Source organism: Leptonychotes weddellii, chromosome 6 (genome assembly GCF_054177405.1).
Source record: "Leptonychotes weddellii isolate Sample4059 chromosome 6, ASM5417740v2, whole genome shotgun sequence".
Classification (NCBI taxonomy): domain Eukaryota; kingdom Metazoa; phylum Chordata; class Mammalia; order Carnivora; family Phocidae; genus Leptonychotes; species Leptonychotes weddellii.
In genome coordinates this window covers 48,640,253-48,659,867 of record NC_138374.1, presented here as the reverse complement: position 1 = coordinate 48,659,867, position 19,615 = coordinate 48,640,253, and the positions used below count along the sequence as shown (strand labels likewise).

At 35.3% G+C, this 19,615-nt stretch overlaps 1 protein-coding gene across 4 annotated transcripts in view; it reads right to left on the bottom strand.

Annotated features, from left to right (window-relative positions):
• The window catches only part of MICU1 (mitochondrial calcium uptake 1), a 224,209-nt gene that overhangs the window by 146,196 nt on the left and 58,398 nt on the right, over window positions 1–19,615 (bottom strand). For all 4 annotated transcript variants that reach the window (XM_081822958.1, XM_081822955.1, XM_081822956.1 and 1 more), the window contains 2 exons: window positions 12,579–12,753; window positions 7,418–7,580 (listed from right to left, as the gene is read on the bottom strand). In XM_081822958.1, the coding sequence (XP_081679084.1) occupies window positions 7,418–7,580; window positions 12,579–12,753 (338 nt within the window). The remainder of the gene's footprint in view (window positions 1–7,417; window positions 7,581–12,578; window positions 12,754–19,615) is intronic.

Below are 19,615 nucleotides of genomic sequence, written 5' to 3'. Positions count from 1 at the left end.
CTCTTGATGTCAGCTCAGGTCATGATCTCGGGGTCCTGGGATTAAGCCCTATGGCGGGTTCCCTGCTCAGTGGTGGGTCTGCTTGAGATTCTCTCTCTCTCCCCCCTCTCCCCCCTCCCCACCACTTGCCTGCATTCTCTCTCTCTCTAAAATAAAATCTTTGAAAAAAAAAAAACTGCTCACTTTTAGGACTTTGTATGCTTTAAACTGTTCTAAAACTAAAACTTATAAATTTAGATCTGTTAGGTATCCTGGGATATGGTATGTGTGAAAGACATGACACAACAAAGTTGAAATATGAACTACTGGCTATAGTCCAGCCATCTGATGATAGAAATTCAAACTATAAAAAGAAATAGCCTTATTCTTTTCTTTATTTCAACCCATATAGGAATAATACATATTTTACTTCTGCTGCATTAACATTTGTGGAAATTCTTGTTCATGAGCAAACAAAAATGAAGCCAGATTTCCCAAATGGATCTCATTTTAATATATTATAATTTTCCCTCATGATCATCACCTTAAAAGAAAAGCAATTATTCATTATTCTGGCTTTTTATGAAAACCAGGAATATGCATGGCATATTAGATATTTAGTAACTATTCTGCTCATGTAACAGGTTTTTCAATAATTAAAAAACAAAAGATTATAAAGTTAAATATCAAAATGGGTAGAAGCAATTAAAATATATGATTTCTAAAGGGAAAAAAAAAATCTTCCTCAAATGACCAAATAATCTTTAGTGACATGCCTAGAATATTGCTTCATTTTCACTGTCACACTGGAAGCAAAGCACATTCTTATTTAAATTAAAGTTACTGATATAAATTAGATTCAGAAATAATTTGACAGGTACAAAAATATTTTACTATCATAAAAACCAGGAAAATATTTTACAGTCCTTTTTTCTCCATCTTAAATGGAAGCCTTCTTTAATCTCTCCTTCCACATCTCACAAGGAGCTAAAACTAATTTAAAAGGTTCTTAATCTAAAATTCAATGCAATTAGTAGAAACCTTATATACCTTCTTTCTGATTATAAGAGACTGTCTACTCTGTAAAAGGAGGAATTTTTGTCTATGTTATTCATTACTGCATCCCTTCCACATAGAAAAGTGTCTAACTCACAGCAGAGGTCAATCAATGAATACTCGTTGAATAAATGTATATGCAGTCTGTTAGAAAATAAAGGAACACATAAAGAAGAATAAAATAATTCCTTATAACTTCAGCATTTAGAGAATACATTTGATATATTCTCTTTCAGTTGCTTTCTATATATTTTCTACATGGGTGAAATGCAAAGTATAGAAGAACATATTAAATAATACCATAGGGATACAATCAGGAAAATCCAAAATGTGTGAAATTTTATAATACAAATGAGGTAAAATAAATGATGTCTAGATTGGGTTTTCTGAAAAGTAGAGAATCATTGCAAGAGGATCAGGAAAAGGCAAACAGGAAAGGAGGGAAAGCCAATTCAAGGGTGTGTTATTGAGCTGATTACTGCTTTAGACAACTAGGGCTCACTTCTCCTTGGTCCATCTGAGAAACCATGTAGTTTATGTCTCAGAACTGACCACCCAAGACAGTGGAGAAGAGAGTATTTATCCACCAAATCTCAACAAAGAGTAAACTCCGTTGTACCTCCACATGTGTGCATATTCCAACACAGTTGAGTGGGCTCCTGCAGAGGTCCCATGCTACAGCAGCAGAGATCCTCTAAAGCATATATGGTACAGGAGTAGGATATAAAAACGAAACGATATGTTTAAGGAAGGCACCATAAGGAGTGGCATTTGAGTTGGATTTTGAAAAATAAATAAGAATTCATCATGTATTTGAGAGGGAAAGGGCATCACTCAGGGTGAGTAAATTATATGGTCAAAATACAAACATGTGAAATAGCAGTGTGAGCTTGGGGAACCAGAAAGAGTTATGACATTTTCTAACAAGGGAGTTTGTAATGTTTTGCCCCTATTTATTAACATTAATACATCTTTAGGACAAATGAAAACTCTGGGTAGAACTATCACCCCATCAAAGGTGGAAGAAATCTACATATTAACATTTTTTGTTATGGAAATTTTCAAGTATAAAAATACAGAAAATAATATAATCAACATATATACACTCATCACTTAGCTTTAACAATTGTCAACACATCGCCAACCCTATTTCATTTATAACCTTCTTACTTCTCCTCACTCCAGATTGTTTTAAAGCCAATCAAGACATCATATCATCATTTCTTGCTAATTGTGGTACTTATGTTCTATAAAATTGCCATGAAAAATGAATTGCTAAATACCGACCAATTTCTCCTAGGGGGAATATGGGTTAGGTTCCTCGAACCTCTAGTCACAACATTTTTGTTAGTCAATCAATATATAAAAAACCTTGTTTTACGGGTGTTTCTGTTTAAAGACATTTTATTCTCTCTCCCTCTTCTCTCCTGCCCTCCCTCCAAGGACACTTGTTTAAAGAATGAAAGCTGAAACAAAAAGGCAGAGCTTTAGTTTGCTTGACTTCAGCTGGCCAACATATGTAAGGGGTGACTCAAATTTTTGCTCTTCTGCACGTATCTGCAGATGACTGCAAAAGCACTGCAAGCAGGGATTATGGGGTTACGGGTATATTTGAGTGAGTATGCCAACGTGCAAACACAAAATCTGCAAATGAGGACTGACTGCACATTCACTTTTTCCCCCCTTTAAAAACTGAGGTGGGGGCGCCTGGGTGGCTCAGTTGTTAGGCGTCTTCCTTTGGCTCAGGTCATGATCCCAGGGTCCTGGGATCGAGCCCCACATCGGGCTCCCTGCTCCACGGGAAGCCTGCTTCTCCCTCCCCTACTCCCCCTGCTTGTGTTCCCTCTCTCGCTGTGTCTCTCTCTGTCAAATAAATAAATAAAATCTTAAAAATAAAATAAAATAAAATTAAGGTGAAATTTATTAAAATAAAATAACCATTTCAAAGTGTGTAGTTCAGTGGCATTTAGTACATTTACAGTGTTGTGTTAACTACCACCTCTATCTAGTTTCACCACTCCGAAAAAGAAACCCTCAAAGCAATTAAGCAATCAGTTCTCATTCCCCCAACCCAGCTACTGGCAACTAACAACCCACTTTCTAGCTCTATGGATTGACCTATATTAGATATTTCATATAAATAAAATCATATGATATGTGGCATTTTGTGTTTAGCTTGTTTCACTTAGCATAATGTTGTGAAGGTTCATCCACACCTGAAAAATACTCCATTGTATGTATATACTATAATCTGTTTATCCATTCAGCTGTTAAACATTTGGGGTGCTTCCACTTTTCGGGTACTGTGAATAGTGTTGCTGCGAATATTCATATGTACGTACTCATTTGAGCACCTGTTTTCAATTCATTCGGGCTTATACTAGTAGTGGAAATGCTGGGTCCTATGGTTAATTCTACATTTAAGTTTCCGAGAAATGTCCAAATTGCTTTCCACAGTGTTTGCACCATTCTACATTCTCACCAGCAACAAGTCAACTTCTACACATATTCACCAACATTTGTTTGTGTTTAAATTATAGCCAATCTGGTGGGTGTGAGGTAGTATATCAAGGTTTTGATTTGTATTTCCCTCATGATTAATAAATTGAGCATGTTCTCATGTGTTTATTGGCCATTTGCCTATTTATTTGGAGAAATGTTTATTCAAGTCCTTTGCCCATTTGTTACTTGAGTTGTTTGTCTTTTTGTTGAATTGTAAGAGTTCTGGTAGTTTGGGGGTGCCTGGGTGCCTCAGTCGGTTAAGCATCTGCCTTCCGATCAGGTCATGATCCCAGGGTCCTGCATCGGACTCCCTGCTGAACAGTGAGTCTGCTTATCCCTCTCCCACCCCTCCCACCCCCACTTGTGAGAGAATGCGTGCACTCTCTCTCTCTCAAATAAATAAATAAAATCCTTTAAAAAAAAAAAAGAGTTCTGGTGGTTTGTATGTTTCTAGGAATCTGTCCATATTTATCTAGGTATAATCCAATTTGCTGGTATAAAATTCTTCATAGTATTCTCTTATAATCCTTTTTATTTCTATAAGTAGGTAGTAATTTCCCCACTTGCATTTCTGATTTTAGTTATTTTCCTTCTCTCTTTTTCCTGGTCTAGCTAAAGGCTTCTCATTTTTGTTGATCTTTTCAAAGAACCAATTTTTTGTTTCATTGATTCTCTCTTTCATTTTTCTATTCTCTATTTCATTTATTTATTATTTCCCTATTTTACTATCTTTGGGTTTTGTTGCTTTTCTTTTTAATTCCAACACCAGTTTTTACGAAACTGATTTGAGATCTTTCTTCTGTTTAAATTTTGGTGTTCAAAGCTATAAGTTTACCTCTAAGCACTGCTTTTGCAGCACTGCATAAGTTTTGGTAAATTCTGTTTTCTCTTTCATTTATCTCAAAGTATTTTCTAACTTCTCTTGTGATTTCTTCTCTGATCCACTGGTTGTTTACTTTCTACATATTTATGAATTTTCTAGTTTTTCTTCTGTTATTGATGGACAGTTTCATTCTATTGTAAGCAGAAAAGATGCTTGGTATGATTTTAATCTTTTAAAATTTATTAAGATTCATTTTATTACCTAACATATGGTTTATCTGGTCTGTTCTGGAGACTATTTGATTTGCACTTGAGAAGACTGTGTATTCTGCTCTCCTTGAGTGGAATGTTCTGTAAATATCTTTGGTCTAATTGGTTTATAGCATTAAGTCCTCTTTCTTGACTAACCTTCTGTCTATACTGAAATGGCAGTACTGAAGTCTCCCAACTATTATTATTTTTTTTAATTTAACCATTTTTAGCATTTTAAAAAATGCTTCATTTATTTGAGAGAGAGAGCAGGGGGAGGAGCAAAGGGAGAGGAGAGAACCTCAAGCAGACTCCCTGCTGAGCACGGAGCCTGATGCAGGGTTCGATTTTACCACCAATGAGATCACGACCGAAGCTGAAAGTAAGAGTTGGATGCTTAACCAACTGAGCCACCCAGGTACCCCAACTATTATTGAAAAACTATTTCTCACTTCAATTCTGTCAATGTTTCCTTCATATATTTTGGGGTCTGTCATTTGGTATGTATGTATTTATCATGATTATATCTTCTTGATGAACTGACCCTTTTATCAATACATAATGTCTTTGTCTTGTGTAACAATTTCTCAGAAAAATCTATTTTTTTCTGATATTAGTAAAATCACCTCAGCTCTCTTTTGGTTACTATTTATACACTTCCATTTTCAACCTACTTGTGTCTTTGGATCTAAAGTAAGTCTCTTGTAGACAATATAAAGTTGAATCATATTTCTTCTCCTCTCACTCTCTTTTAAATGATGAGTTTAATTCACTTGAAAGTGACAGCTGATAAGAAAGGATCTGCTTCTGCCATCTTGTAATTTGTTTTCTATATGTCTTACATATTTTTTGTCCCTTGAATCCTCCAATCTTGCCTTCTTATGTTTAATTTTTTCTAGTGTACCATTTCTATTTTCTCCTCATTTCCTTTTCTGTAGATTTTAGTTATTTTATTAGTGGCTAATCTAGGGATAATTAACATCTTAAATTGAAAATAATGTAGTTTGAGGGGCGCCTGGGTGGCTCAGTTGTTAAGCGTCTGCCTTCGGCTCAGGTCATGATCCCAGGGTCCTGGGATCGAGTCCCACATCGGGCTCCTTGCTCAGCGGGGAGCCTGCTTCTCCCTCTGCCACTCCCTGCCACTCTGCCTACTTGTGATTCCTCTCTCTCTCTCTCTCTGTGTCAAATAAATAAATAAAATCTTTAAAAAAAAAAAAAAGGAAAAGAAAATAATGTAGTTTGATTCAACATTAACATACTTATAATTGTTGTTTGATGAATTTGTGTTTTAAATCATAAAGGAAGCAAAAAGGAGTTACAAACAAAAAATAAAGCAATACTGGCTTTTATATTTCCCTATGTAATTACCTTTACGGGTCTTTATTATTTTTTAATTTCTTTGTATGGCATCAAGTTACTGTCTAGCATCTTAAAGAACTCCATTTAGCATTTTTGGTATGGAAGAACCACAAGCTACAAACTTTCTCAGCTTTTGATTATCTGGAAATGTCTTAATTTCTCTTTCTTAGACTCCCATTACACAAATGTTGGTATACTTTATGTATCTTAGGCTATGTTCATTTTTATTCATTCTTTTTGCATCCTGCTCCTCTGATTGGACAGTATCAATTAATCTAAGTTCTGTGATTCTTCTATCTCCCTACTAAAAAATCTACTGTTGAACGGTTCTAGTGAATTTTTTTATTTTAGCTACTGTACTTTTCAAGCCTAAGAATTATTACTTGGTTCCTTTTTTATGATTTCTATTCCTTTATGGGTATTCTCTATTAACACATTGTTCACCTTGTTTCCTACAGCTCTTTGTCAACGGTTTCATCTAGCTCTTTGAGCATATTTAAGACAGTTGATTTTAAGTCTTTGTCTAATAAGTGTAATGCTTGGGCTTCCTCAGGGATGGTTTCTAGTTAATTTCTTTTTCTTTCTGTTGATGGGTCATTTATTCCTGATTATTGGTATGCCATATAATTTATTAAAATTGGACATTTTGAATATTATAATGGGGTAATTAAAACAGATTCTCCCTATTTCCCAGTGTTTGATTTATATACCTTGTTGAGGACTACAGTCATCAGTGTTTAGTGATTTTTTTCCAAAATATGTTTGCAAAGATCGTGTTCTCTGTCATGTGTCACTACTGAAATTTCTGTTCTATTATCTAAACAGTCAGCAAGTGACATGACAGAGACTTCTTTAAATGCCGGAGGCAAAAAGAATGAAAAAATAAAACAAAAAACACCCCAACTCTCCTAACATTTGCAGATTGGCTCTGAGCTGGGGACTTCCTTTGATTTTTAGCTAGACTTCCTACAACTCTGCTTTAACTTTCACTACCTCCTCACATGGAGCACAAAGATCAGCAAGGGGTACAAGCCCACTCAAGTCTTTTCCAAACATGTCTGGCCCTGGGCATACTCTGGATTTACAGGTGTATGCAGGGTCCTACAAAACTCCTACTCCCTGAAATGTCTTCCTTCTCGGTCTCCTCCTTTCCAGGCTTTCTGGTCTGCTGCTTGTCCCATTTGTGCCCCCGTGGCCCAGTGGCAACAAGTATATGTCTTTAAATTTTTCTAGTAGATGACACCTGGGTACAATCTCCTCAACCCATACCCTGGTCGAGGATAGTCCTTTTTTGTACTCCGATAGACTGGAATAATGCTTGACATTCAGTCACTACACAATGAATATAATTATTGCATATAACTATAATGGCTAGGCAATACAAAGAAAGAAACAAAGAAGCATATAACAAAATTAATATCATAATCTCATTTTTCACTTTAGCACTTACGTTCTGGTTGTTTTTCATTGGGTGTTATAGATCGCACAAAATCTTGTGGAGTCATAAACACTTCAGATTCACCAGGTTCATTGATTACTTTCAAGGTGGCAAAATATCGGAAGATTTTGTCTGGTGTAGAATATGCTCGAATCCTATTCTCATATTCCATCACCTACAATTAGAAATCCAGAGTATTTCTATATTAAGTAATTCTCATTTTCATTTATTTTCTATCTTGTTTTTGGAGATATTTTATTATATCTTTTTTCTATAACTAATTTTTTTATATTAGACATAAACTTGAATTTCAAAAACTTACAAACCTTTCCCCTCCAAAATACTATTCATACTCCAGTTGAGGCAATGCTTCTGTAACTTTTGTTTAGAATTTTTTGCAAATAATTTCTTAATGTCTTAAATCATTGAAAACTATAAAACTGAAAACTGTCATACAAGAATTCAAAAGGTCTCAGTAACAGGGTATAATGACACATATAGGGTAGCCTACAGATTCTTAAATACCAAATTTTTAAAAAGGGATTGATTTTACAGTTTTTACTTTGACAAAATTTCTTGAATCCCCAAACAAAACAGAATTGGGAATTCACAGGTTTAAATAGCTAATAGTCTTTCAAACACAAAGTACATTAAATAATAGCATTAAAAAATAAAATTACATATCATGGAAACTATTAACAAGTCTGAAGCAATAAGACATTTACTTTTGAATATTAGATTAGGAAATATTTTACAAACACCATACTTAGAAAAAAGCTGGGAAGAACACAATATTTGAATAGTATTTGAATAGTAACAAAATAAAATATGGCACACATTTTACTAAAAGAGTATAATATTAATATGCCCTTTTTTTAATCTGGCAACCAAGCTGTGATTCTGTGCATGAAACATACAAAACACTGTACCTTCTACATAATATTCTTTTACAAATGTAGGAATGAGAGAAATATCTTTTACCAGAATACCGACTACATAGTATTCTGGTGAAAAGATTTCTCTCATACCTGAATTTTAGATGTTGAGGTAGCCAAAAATAAGCAGTATCTTATAAGTAACTGGTAAGAAATGTGTCAAGACAATACGATCTAAAAATCTAATAGTTCAATGTCTAAAAGTCATTTGCTAATGTTAAGAAAAACTTTATGAATGTTTTTAATTTACCATATTAACACAACTAACACTACATGCCATTCCTGGCTAACTGGTCACTTTGAGGTCACTGACAACAGCTTTGTGGTGGTCTTTTTTTTTTTTTAATTTTTTAATTTTTAAAGATTTTGTTTATTTGAGAGCGAGCAAAAGAGAGAATGAGAGAGAGAACACGAGAGGGGGTAGGGTCATAGGGAGAAGCAGACTCCCTGCTGAGCAGGAAGCTCGATGTGGGACTCGATCCCGGGACTCCAGGATCATGACCTGAGCCGAAGGCAGTCGCTTAACCAACTGAGCCACCCAGGCGCCCCGGTCTTTTTTTTTTTTTTAAAGATTTTATTTATTTGACAGAGAGAGAGCGAGAGAGGGAACACAGCATGGGGAGTGGGAGACGTAGAAGCAGGCTTCCCGCTGAGCAGGGAGCCTGATGTGGGGCTCGATCCCAGGACTCTGGGATCATGACCTGAGCTAAGGCAGATGCCCAACGACTGAGCCACCCAGGCGCCCCTATTGTGGTGGTCTTAATTCCACTACCAGATGTGCATTCAGTAACTATGAAAGGACTGCTAATTTGTAACTATACATCACAGGAATCTTCCAATGCTAATTTGCATTAAAATCTGAGTACTGACTTTAGAGATTTTATCAAAATATTTGGCATGTGGCAAACACACCAAGGAGCTTTTCAACCTCTTAGCGGCCTTAAAATTTAGCTACAAGTCTTAACTCAAAGGCATTTTATATTATATTACAACTACCTGCTGGATAATACTGGCTACAGAAGAAATAACTTTATTTAGGACATCTGTATTCTTGTTCTTCTGAACAACAAAAATAAAAATATTCAGTTTGCAATGTTTAGGATATAAACTATAGCTACTGCAAAAGATGTTTTCATGAACTGAAAAAATAAGTCCATCCTATACAAGATAAAGATAGAAAGACAACACCTTAAAAGTCAATAACCTTCAGACTCACCAGATTCCTGGGTTGTTACAAGTCCCTAAATTATGTTGCTGAATATTATTAGTTTTAGTTTAAAACAATAGGCCAAGGAATGTAACAGATTTTTGCATTCCCAATATTGTTAAAGTTTAATATAGATATACTGTGCAGTACATATTTTACTTTTTTTCACTTAGCAATATATATTGGAGATCACACCACATTAAATGATATAAAGCTGACTCCTTTTAAGTGGTTATATTCAAAGGAATGCCAACAAACTATAAAAGGTTTGGAATACAGCATTCTAAGATAACAAAGGCTTAGAAGCTAAGACATATAGATAACTGTAGGATTTTGAAATGGTTAGCCTGATGAAAAGATTTACTAAGAGAATTATAATAGTTACATTCAATCATTTACTTAAAACATTCTTGAACTTCATGATGTTAAGAGAGTTCTCTTCAATAAAACTGCTGGTCCTGAAACCAGTGCTAGGGTTTAATTTTGGTATAATGCCTAAGGAAAATCAAGGCTATAATACCTTGAGGCCAAGTGAATGCAAGTGACAGTGCAGTCGCTTAACCAACTGAGCCACCCAGGCGCCCCAACACAGGACATCTTTTCATTTGTGTGTGTCTTCTTATAACTCTCAACAAAGACTTATAGTTTTCATTGCACAGATCTTTCATTACCTTGGTTAAATTTATTCCTATGTATTTTATTGTTCTTGATGCTACTGTGAATGGAATAATTATCTTTATTTCCTTTTCAGATAATTCACTGTTAGTGTATAGAAACATAATCAATTCTGCATATTGATTTTATATCCTGCAACTTTGCTGAATTTGTTCATCAGTTCCAATAGCTTTTTGATTGAGTCTTTAGGATTATCATTATATAAGATCATATGATCTCCAGATTAATAACAATTTTCCTTCTTTCTTTCCTATTTGGATGCCTTATATTTGTCTTTCCTAATTGCTCTAGGTGGAACTCCCAGTACTTTAGTAAAAGACAGTTTAGAGTGGGCACCCCTGTGGGCCCTCTTCCTCATTACAAAGGAAAAGATTTCAACCTTTCAGTGTTCACTATGATGTTAGCAGTGGATTTGTCATATACTGCCTTTCTTAAGTTGCAGTAAGTGCCTTCTCTACCCAATTTGTTGAGGGCTTTTATAACAAAAAGACATTGTCTTTTATCAAATTCAAAGAATTCATACAATAAAAAAAAATCTGATCTAAAAATGTGCAGAAGATCTGAATATTTTTCCAAAGAAGACACAGAGATGACCAACAGGTACAGGAAAAGTGCTCAACATCACTAATAAGGAAAATGCAAATCAATACCAGAATGAGGTATCACCTCACTCCTGTCAGAATAGCTAAAATCGACAACAGAAGAAACAACAAGTGTTGGCAAGGATGTGGAGAAGAAGGAACCTTTGTGCACTGTTGGTGGGAATGCAAACTGGTGCAGCCACTATGCAACATGGTATGGAGGTTCCTCAAAATATTAAAAACAGAATTACTATATGATCCAGTAATTCCACTACTGGGTATTTACCCAACGAATACAAAAACACTAATTTTAAGAGATACATGCACCCCTACTTACTGCAGAATTATTTGTAGAAGTCAAAATATGGAAGCAATCCAGGTGTCCATCAACAGATGAATGGATAAAGAAGAGGTTGTGTGTGTGTGTGCGACACACATACACACACACACACACACGATGGAATACTACTCAGCCATAAAAAAGAATGACATTTTGTCACTTGCAACATGGATGGATCTAGAGGGTAAAAGGCTAAATGAAAATAAGTCAGTCAGAGAAAGACAAACACCATATGATTTCACTCATATGTGGAATTTATGAAATAAAACAAATGAACAAAGGGAAAAAAAGACAAAAAACCAGACTCTTAGGGCACCTGGGTGCCTCAGTCAGTTAAATGTCTGACTCTTGATCTCAGCTCAAACTCAGGTTTTTGAGTTTAAGCCCCACACTGGGTGAGGAGTCTATTTAAAAAGACACACTCAAACAAACAAACAAAAAATGGACTCTTAAATATAGAGAACTGATTATTACCAGAGGGGAGAGGGTAGGGAGATGGGTTAAAAAGGTGACAGGATTATTAAGGAGTAGAAGTGTCATGATGAGCAATGGATGATGTATGGAATTGTTGAATCACTATATTATATACCTGAAACGAATATAACATTGTATGTTAACAAACTGGAATTAAAATAAAAACTTTCAAAGCCAAAAAAAAAAAAAAAGCAAAAACGAAAACAAAAAAACCTACAAAACCAATTCAATTAAATGGGCAGAATGACCTAAATAGGCATTTTTCCAAGGAACACATCCAAAGGGCCAATGGATACATGAAAAGGTGCTCAACATCACTAATTATCAGGAAAATGCAAATTGAAACTATAAGGAGATATCACCTCACACCTCAAATCAAAAAGAGAAATGATGGGGTGCCTGGGTGGCTCAGCTGGTTGGGCATCCGACTCTTGATTTCAGCTCAGGTCATGATCTCAGGGTCATGACACTGAGCTCTGCATCAGGCTCCCTGACCAGCTGGGAGTGTGCCTGAAGATTTACTCCCTCTGTTTCTTCCCCCATGCACCTGTGCGCTTGCTCTCTCTCTCTCTCTCTCCCTAAAATAAATAATCTTTTTTTTAAATGTTAAAAAAAGGGGTGCTGGGTGGCTCAGTTGGTTAAGCGACTGCCTTCGGCTCAGGTCATGATCCCAGGGTCCTGGGATTGAGCCCCGCATCAGGCTCCCTGCTCAGCGGGAAGTCTGCTTCTCCCTCTCCCACTCCCCCTGCTTGTGTTCCCTCTCTCGCTGTGTCTTTCTCTGTCAAAAAATAAATAAAAAATCTTGAAAAAAAAAAAAAAGGAAAGAAAATAGCAGAAAGGTGAATATCACTGCAAGGAGAATACGAACCATCTGAAATAAACTATAAAAGAGACTCAACTGCATTATTCTAATTTAGAATTAAGAACAGTTCTGACTAATTTATAAGACTGTGTTCCATACTTTTCTGTCTCTGAATCCAGAACGTTTCTTCTTTTTCTCTTCTGGGTGAGGCTCAAAACAAACACCTGCAGCCTTTTTTTGATCGTTACAAACTTCCCCTTCATCTTTATTCTTCCCTTTATCACCAAGTTCACTCTTGAGGTTGTTTACAGATGGTGGAGATTCTGCAAGGGCCCTGGATGTGAAAAAAAAAAAAATTGCATTAATCAAGAAATAAAGATTTTCAGATAGTTTAGCAGAAGCAACAGCAATTAAACTTGTGAAAACTTCGACATGAAGAGGTTCCTCAAAAAATTAAAAATAGAACTATTATATGATCCAGCAATCCCACTTCTGGTTATATATCCAAAAGAATTGAAAGCAGAGTCATGAAGAGATTTTTGCACATTCATATTAATAGCAGCATTATTCACAATAGCTAAAATGTTTGAAGCAACTGAGATGACCATTGATAGATGAGTGGTTAAAGATAATGTGGCATATACATACAAAAGAATAATATTCAGCCTTAAAAATAAAGGTTATGAAACTAAAAGCACAAGCAACAAAAGGAAAAAGAGACAAGCAGGATTACATGAAACTAACGAGCTTCAGCACAGCAAAAGAAAGAATCAACAAAATGAAAAGACAACCTATGAAATGGGAGAAAATATTTGCAAACCATGTATTTAATAAAGGGCTAATATTCAAAACATATAGAGAACTTACAACATTAAAGCAAAAACAAATAATAATAACCTGATTAAAAGTGAGCAAAGGAAGTAAACAAACATTTCTAAAAAGATACATCAATAGCCAACATATATACGACAATGTGCTCAACATCAAAAATCATCAGGGAAATGTAAAAACTACAATGGGATATTACCTCACACCTGGTAGGACGGATATGATTTAAAAAAAAAAAAGATAACAAGTGTTGGTGAGGATGTGGAGAAAAGGGATCCCCGGTACACTGTTGTTGGGAATGTAAATTGATACAGTCACCTTGGAAAACAGGATGGAAGATCTTCAAAAAACTAACAACGGAAGTACAATATGATTCAGCAATTCCACTTTGGATATATATCCAAAGAAATTGAAATCAGGATCTCAAAGACGTATCTATATTCCCATGTTCACTGCAGCATTATTCACCATAGCCCAGACACGGAAGCAACCTAAATGCCTATCAGTCAACAAATAAATAAAATGTGGTATGTGTGTGCCACACACACACAATGGAATACTTTTTAGCATCAAAAAAGGAAGGAAATCTTACCATTTATGACAACACAGAGGAACCTAGAGGGCATTATGCTAAGTGAAATAAGCCAGACACAGAAGAACAAATACTACATTATACCACTTACATTATGACTATTAAACAGTCAAACTCATAGAAGCAGAGTAGAATGGTGCTTTCCAGGGGCTAGGGGAGGGAGATATTCGTCAAAGAGTACAAATTTTCAGTTACACAAAGTAAGTCCTAGAGATCTACTGAACAGCACAGTGCCTATAGTTAACAAAACTGTATTGTATATTTAAAAATTTGCTGAGTGGGGCGGTGCCTGGGTTGCTCAGTGGGTTAAGCATCCACTCTTGATTTCGGCCCAGGTAGTGATCTCAGGATCCTTACATCCAGCCCTACATTAAGCTCCATGCTCAGTGCAGAGTTTGCTTGTCCCTCTCCCTCTACTCCTCCCTTCACACTCTCTCTTAAATAAATAAATAAAATCTTCTAAAAATTTGCTAAGAGGGTAGCCCTTATATTAAGTGTTTTATCATTAAAACAACCTAAAATAGGGACGCCTGGGTGGCTCAGTCATTGAGCGTCTGCCTTCGGCTCAGGTCATGATCCCAGGGTCCTGGGATCGAGTCCCACATTGGGCTCCTTGCTCAGCGGGGAGCCTGCTTCTCCCTCTGCCTGCCTCTCTCCCTGCTTGTGGTCTGTCTCTGACAAATAAATAAATAAAATCTTTAAAAAAAAAAAACAACCTAAAATAGGGTTCCTGGGTGGCTCAGTCGGTTAAGCGTCTGCCTTCAGCTCAGGTCATGATCCCAGAGTCCTGGGATCGAGTCCCACATCGGGCTCCCAGCTCAGCGGGGAGCCTGCTTCTCCCTCTGACCCTCTCCCCTCTCATGCTGTTTCTCTCTCTCTCTCTCTAATAAATAAATAAAATCTTTAAAATATTTTTTTAAAATAATAAAAGATAAATAAAAAAACAACCTAAAATAATAACAAGTGAGAAGGTGGGAGAAAACTTCTAAAAGTGATGGACAGGTTTATGGCATAGATTGCAATGATGATCACAGGTGTATACTTACTTCTAACTCCTTAATTTGTCTGCATTAGTTATGTACAGCTTTTTGTATTTTTTGTATAAAAATTTTTTTAAGTAACTCTGAAAGAAAACTAAAAAGGAAAGGAAATTGTATCACATGCTACAACATGGATGAACCTTGAGGACATTATGCCAAGTGAAATGAGCCAAAAAGACAAACACTCTCTGATCCCACTTATATGAGGGATATATCTAACATAGTCTATTTCATGGAGACAGGAAATAGAATAATCATAACCAGGGGCTGCAGGGAGGGGGAACAGAGGCATTTAATGGATAAAGAATTTTAGTTCTGCCAGATGAAAAAGTTCTAAAGATCTGTTTGACAACAGTGTGAATATACTTAACACTACTGAACTGTACACTTAAAAATGATTAGGGAGATAAATTTTGTTATTTTTTTAAACACAAAAAATGAACTGAAAGAATAAATGTGGGACCAAAAGAATAAAAACTGGTATTCAAATAAAAACATGTACATAAAAAAATTCTACATGAAGACAAAAATTTGATGGGCTTACCAGGTTAATTCAACTATTAATAGCAAGAAAAAACTGAATGTTCAGGAGAAGCCCCTCTAGCTGATTAGAGATTGAAACTGAAACTCTATTCTATGAAGATTTTTCCTATTTTCTTCATCCAAGGTAATGACTTTATTCTTTCAAACTGCTACATGATTTAGTGACTAAACCATATCACATAATTTGTTATTTTATATTTCCAGAATCTACCTTGCTCTTTAACTATTAGAGAGAGTGAAATGACTCTGTTCTTTTTACAAATCAAAAACTGTCAAATATCAGCAATGTCATATGGCCAACATAAGATCATTAAGAGACAAGCTATACAGAAGAAAGAAGAATAAAAATTAGGAGTACAAATATAGAAAATAGAAACTAAAAAAAAAAAAAAAATAGATCAATGAAACCAGAAGCTGGTTCTTTGAGAAGATCAACAAAATTGATAAACCTTTAGCAATACTTATTAAAAAGAGAGAGAGAGAACGCAAAGAAACACAATCAGAAATGAAAGAGGAGAAATAACAACTGACACCAGGGAAATACAAAGGATTATAAGGGATTATTATGAAAAATTATGTGCCAACAAATTGGATAAAACTAGAAGAAATGGATAAATTCCTAGAAACATATAACCTCCTAAAACTGAATCAGGAAGAAACAGAAAATTTGAACAGACCAATTACCAGCAACGAAATTGAATCTGTAATCAAAAGACTTCCAAACAACAAAAGTCCAGGACTAGATGGCTTCACAGGTGAATTCTATCCAACATTTAAAGAAGAGTTAAAACCTATTCTTGGGGCGCCTGGGTGGCTGTTAGTTAAGTGTCTGCCTTTGGCTCAGGTCATGATCCCAGGGTCTTGGGATCGAGCCCCGCATCAGGCTCCCTGGTCCGCAGAGAGCCTCTCCCTCTGCCTGCCGCTCTGCCTATCTGAGCTCTCTATGTCTCTGTCAAATAAATAAATAAAATCTTAAAAAAAAAAAAAACCTATTCTCAAAATATTCCAAAAATGTAAAAGGAAGGAAAGCTTCCAAATACATTTTATGAGGCCAGCATTACCCTGATACCAAAACCAGATAAAGACACTATAAAAATGGAGAACTACAGGCCATTATCTCAATGAACATAGACACAAAAATCCTCAACAAAATATTAACAAACAGAATCCAACAATACATCAAAACCTCATTCACCATAATCAAGTGGGATTTATTCCTGGCATGCAAGGATAGTTCAATATTTGCAAATCAAACAACATGATACCTCACATCAACAAGAGACAGGATAAAAACCATATGGCCATTTCAATAGATGCAGAAAAAGCATTTAACAAATTACAACATCAATTCATGATAAAAACCTTCAACAAAGTAGGCTTAAAGGGAACATAACTCTAAAGCCATATATAAAAAACCCACAGCTACCATCATACTCAGTAGTAAAATACTGAGAGCTTTTCCCCTAAGATTAGGAAAAGATTAGGAACAAGACAAGGATTCTACTCTCACCACTTTTATTCAATATAGTACTGGAAATCCTGGCTACCAGAAATCACACAAATAAAAGGAATCCAAAGTGGCAATAAAGAAGTAAAGTTATCATTATTTGCAGATGACAAAACATTACATATAGAAAAGTCTAAAGATGTCACCGAAAAATTTCTAGAGCTGATAAATGAATTCAGTAAGGTTCCAGGATATAAAATCAATATACAGAAATCTGTTGCATTTCTATACACTAATAATAAAGTAGCAGAAAAAGAAATTAAGAAAACAATCCCATTTACCATTGCACCAAACATAATAAAATACCTAGGAATAAACTTAACCAAGAAGGTGAAAGACCTGTACTCTGCAAAGTATAAAACAATGTGAAAGAAACTGAATATTAAACATATAAATGGAAAGATATTCCATGTTCATGGATGGGGAGAAAGAATATTGCTAAATATTGCTAAAACTTCCCAGGATAATCTACAGATTTAATGCTATCCCTATCAAAATACCAACAGTATTTTTCACAGAACTACAAGAAATAATTCCAAAATCTGTGTGTAATCACAAAACACCCCAAATAGCCAAAGCAATCTTGAAAAAGAAAAGAATTAGAGGTATCATAATCCCAGATTTCAAGATACACTACAGGGGCATCTGGGTGGCTCAGTTAAGCATCCAACTTTTTTTTTTTTTTTTTTTAACATCCAACTCTTGATCTCAACTCAGGTCTTGATCTCAGGGTCATGAATTCAAGCCCCCTGTTGGGCTCCAATGGGGGGAAAAAAAGAGATACTGTACAGCTGTAGTAATCAAAACAGTGTGGTTCTGACACAAAAACAGACACACGGATCAACAGAACAGAATAAAGAGCCCAGAAATAAACCCACAATTATATGGTCAATTAATTTACAACAAAGGAGGAAAGAAAATGCAATGGGAAAAAAGCAATCTTTTATCAATTGGTGCTGGGAAAACTAAACAGTTCCATGCAAAAAAACGAAACCAAAGCACTTAAGGTATAGACAAAAATAACTCCAAATGGATCAGACATCTAAATGTGAGATCTGGCACCATAAAAATCCTAGAAGAGAACACAGGTAATAATTTCTTTGACATCGGCTGTAGCAACATTTTTCTAGATATGTCTCCTGAGGCAAGGGAAATAAAAGCAAAAAACCCCAGTAACTACTGGCACTATATCAAAATAAAAAGCTTTTTTGCACAGCAAAGAAAACCATCAGCAAAACAAAAAGACAACCTACAGAATGGGAGAAGATATTTGCAAATGTCTTATCAGATAAAGGGCTAGTATCCAAAATCTATAAAGAACTTATCAAACTCAACACCCAAAGAACAAATAATCCAGTCAAGAAATGGGCAGAAGACATGAACAGACATTTCTCCAAAGATGATATCCAGATAACCAAGAGTTACATGAAAAGATGCTCAACAACACTAATCATCAGGGAAATGCAAATCAAAACCACAATGAGGTATCACCTCACACCTGTCAGAATAGCTAAAATCAAAACCACAAAAAACAGCTCATGTTGGTACGGATGTGGAGAAAAAAGAACCCTTGTGCACTGCTGGGAATGCAAACTGGTGCAGTCACTGTGGAAAACAGCATGGAGGTTGCTCAGAAAGTTAAAACTAGCTAATTACCATATGATCCAGTAAGTCCACTACTAGGTATTTACACAAAGAATATGAAAATACTAATTAAACGATAGATGCACCCCGATGTTTATTGCAGCATCATTTGCAATAGCCAAAATATGGAAGAAACCCAAATGCCCATCAATAGATGAATGGATAAGGAAGATGTGGTGTATAAACACACATACACACAAAGGAATATTCCTCAGCAATACTAAAGAATGAAATCTTGCCATTTGCAACAATATGGATCGACTTAGAGGGTATAAAGGTTATAATGCTAAATGAAATAAATCAGTCAGAGAAAGACAAATGCCATATGATTTCACTCATATGTGGAATTTAAGAAACAAAACAAATGAACAAAGGAAAAAAGAGACAAAACAAAAAAACAGACTCTTAAATATAGAGAACAAACTGGTAGTTGCCAGAGGGGAAGCAAGTGGGGGGATGAGTAAAATAGGTAAAAGGGATTAAGAGTCCACTTATTGTGATGAGCACTGAGTAACACAGAGAATTGCTGAATCACTATATTGTACACATGAAACTAATATAACACTGTATATAAATTATACTGGAATAATTATTAATTAATTAAAACTAATTTTTTAAAAAAAGAGACTAGATACTATTCTTTTAATTATCCAGAATTCCCAACCCAGTGCCTTACACAGACAAAGTATGCAATGTGTCTATGGCTGACTAAGGAACAAAAATCAAAGTCCTCATCTATACTGACCAGAAAAGGGATTAGAAAAATATACACTGGGATTAAAATACTGCAATATGAGAAAATTCTTAACACATTCCTTTCACATGACTATTCAAAGAAGATATAAACCAATAGTTATTTCCTTTACTTGCAAATAATATTTTATGCATATTAACAAATGCAAAGAAGTATGTGAATTGTAAGCAAGAAAAATACTGTTTTTTTTTTTAAAGGTTAAGTCCTAAAAATAAACACATTTTTAAAAAGAAGAAACTAACTCACTTCTGAAGGGGCACATGCACCCCAATGTTTATAGCAGCAATG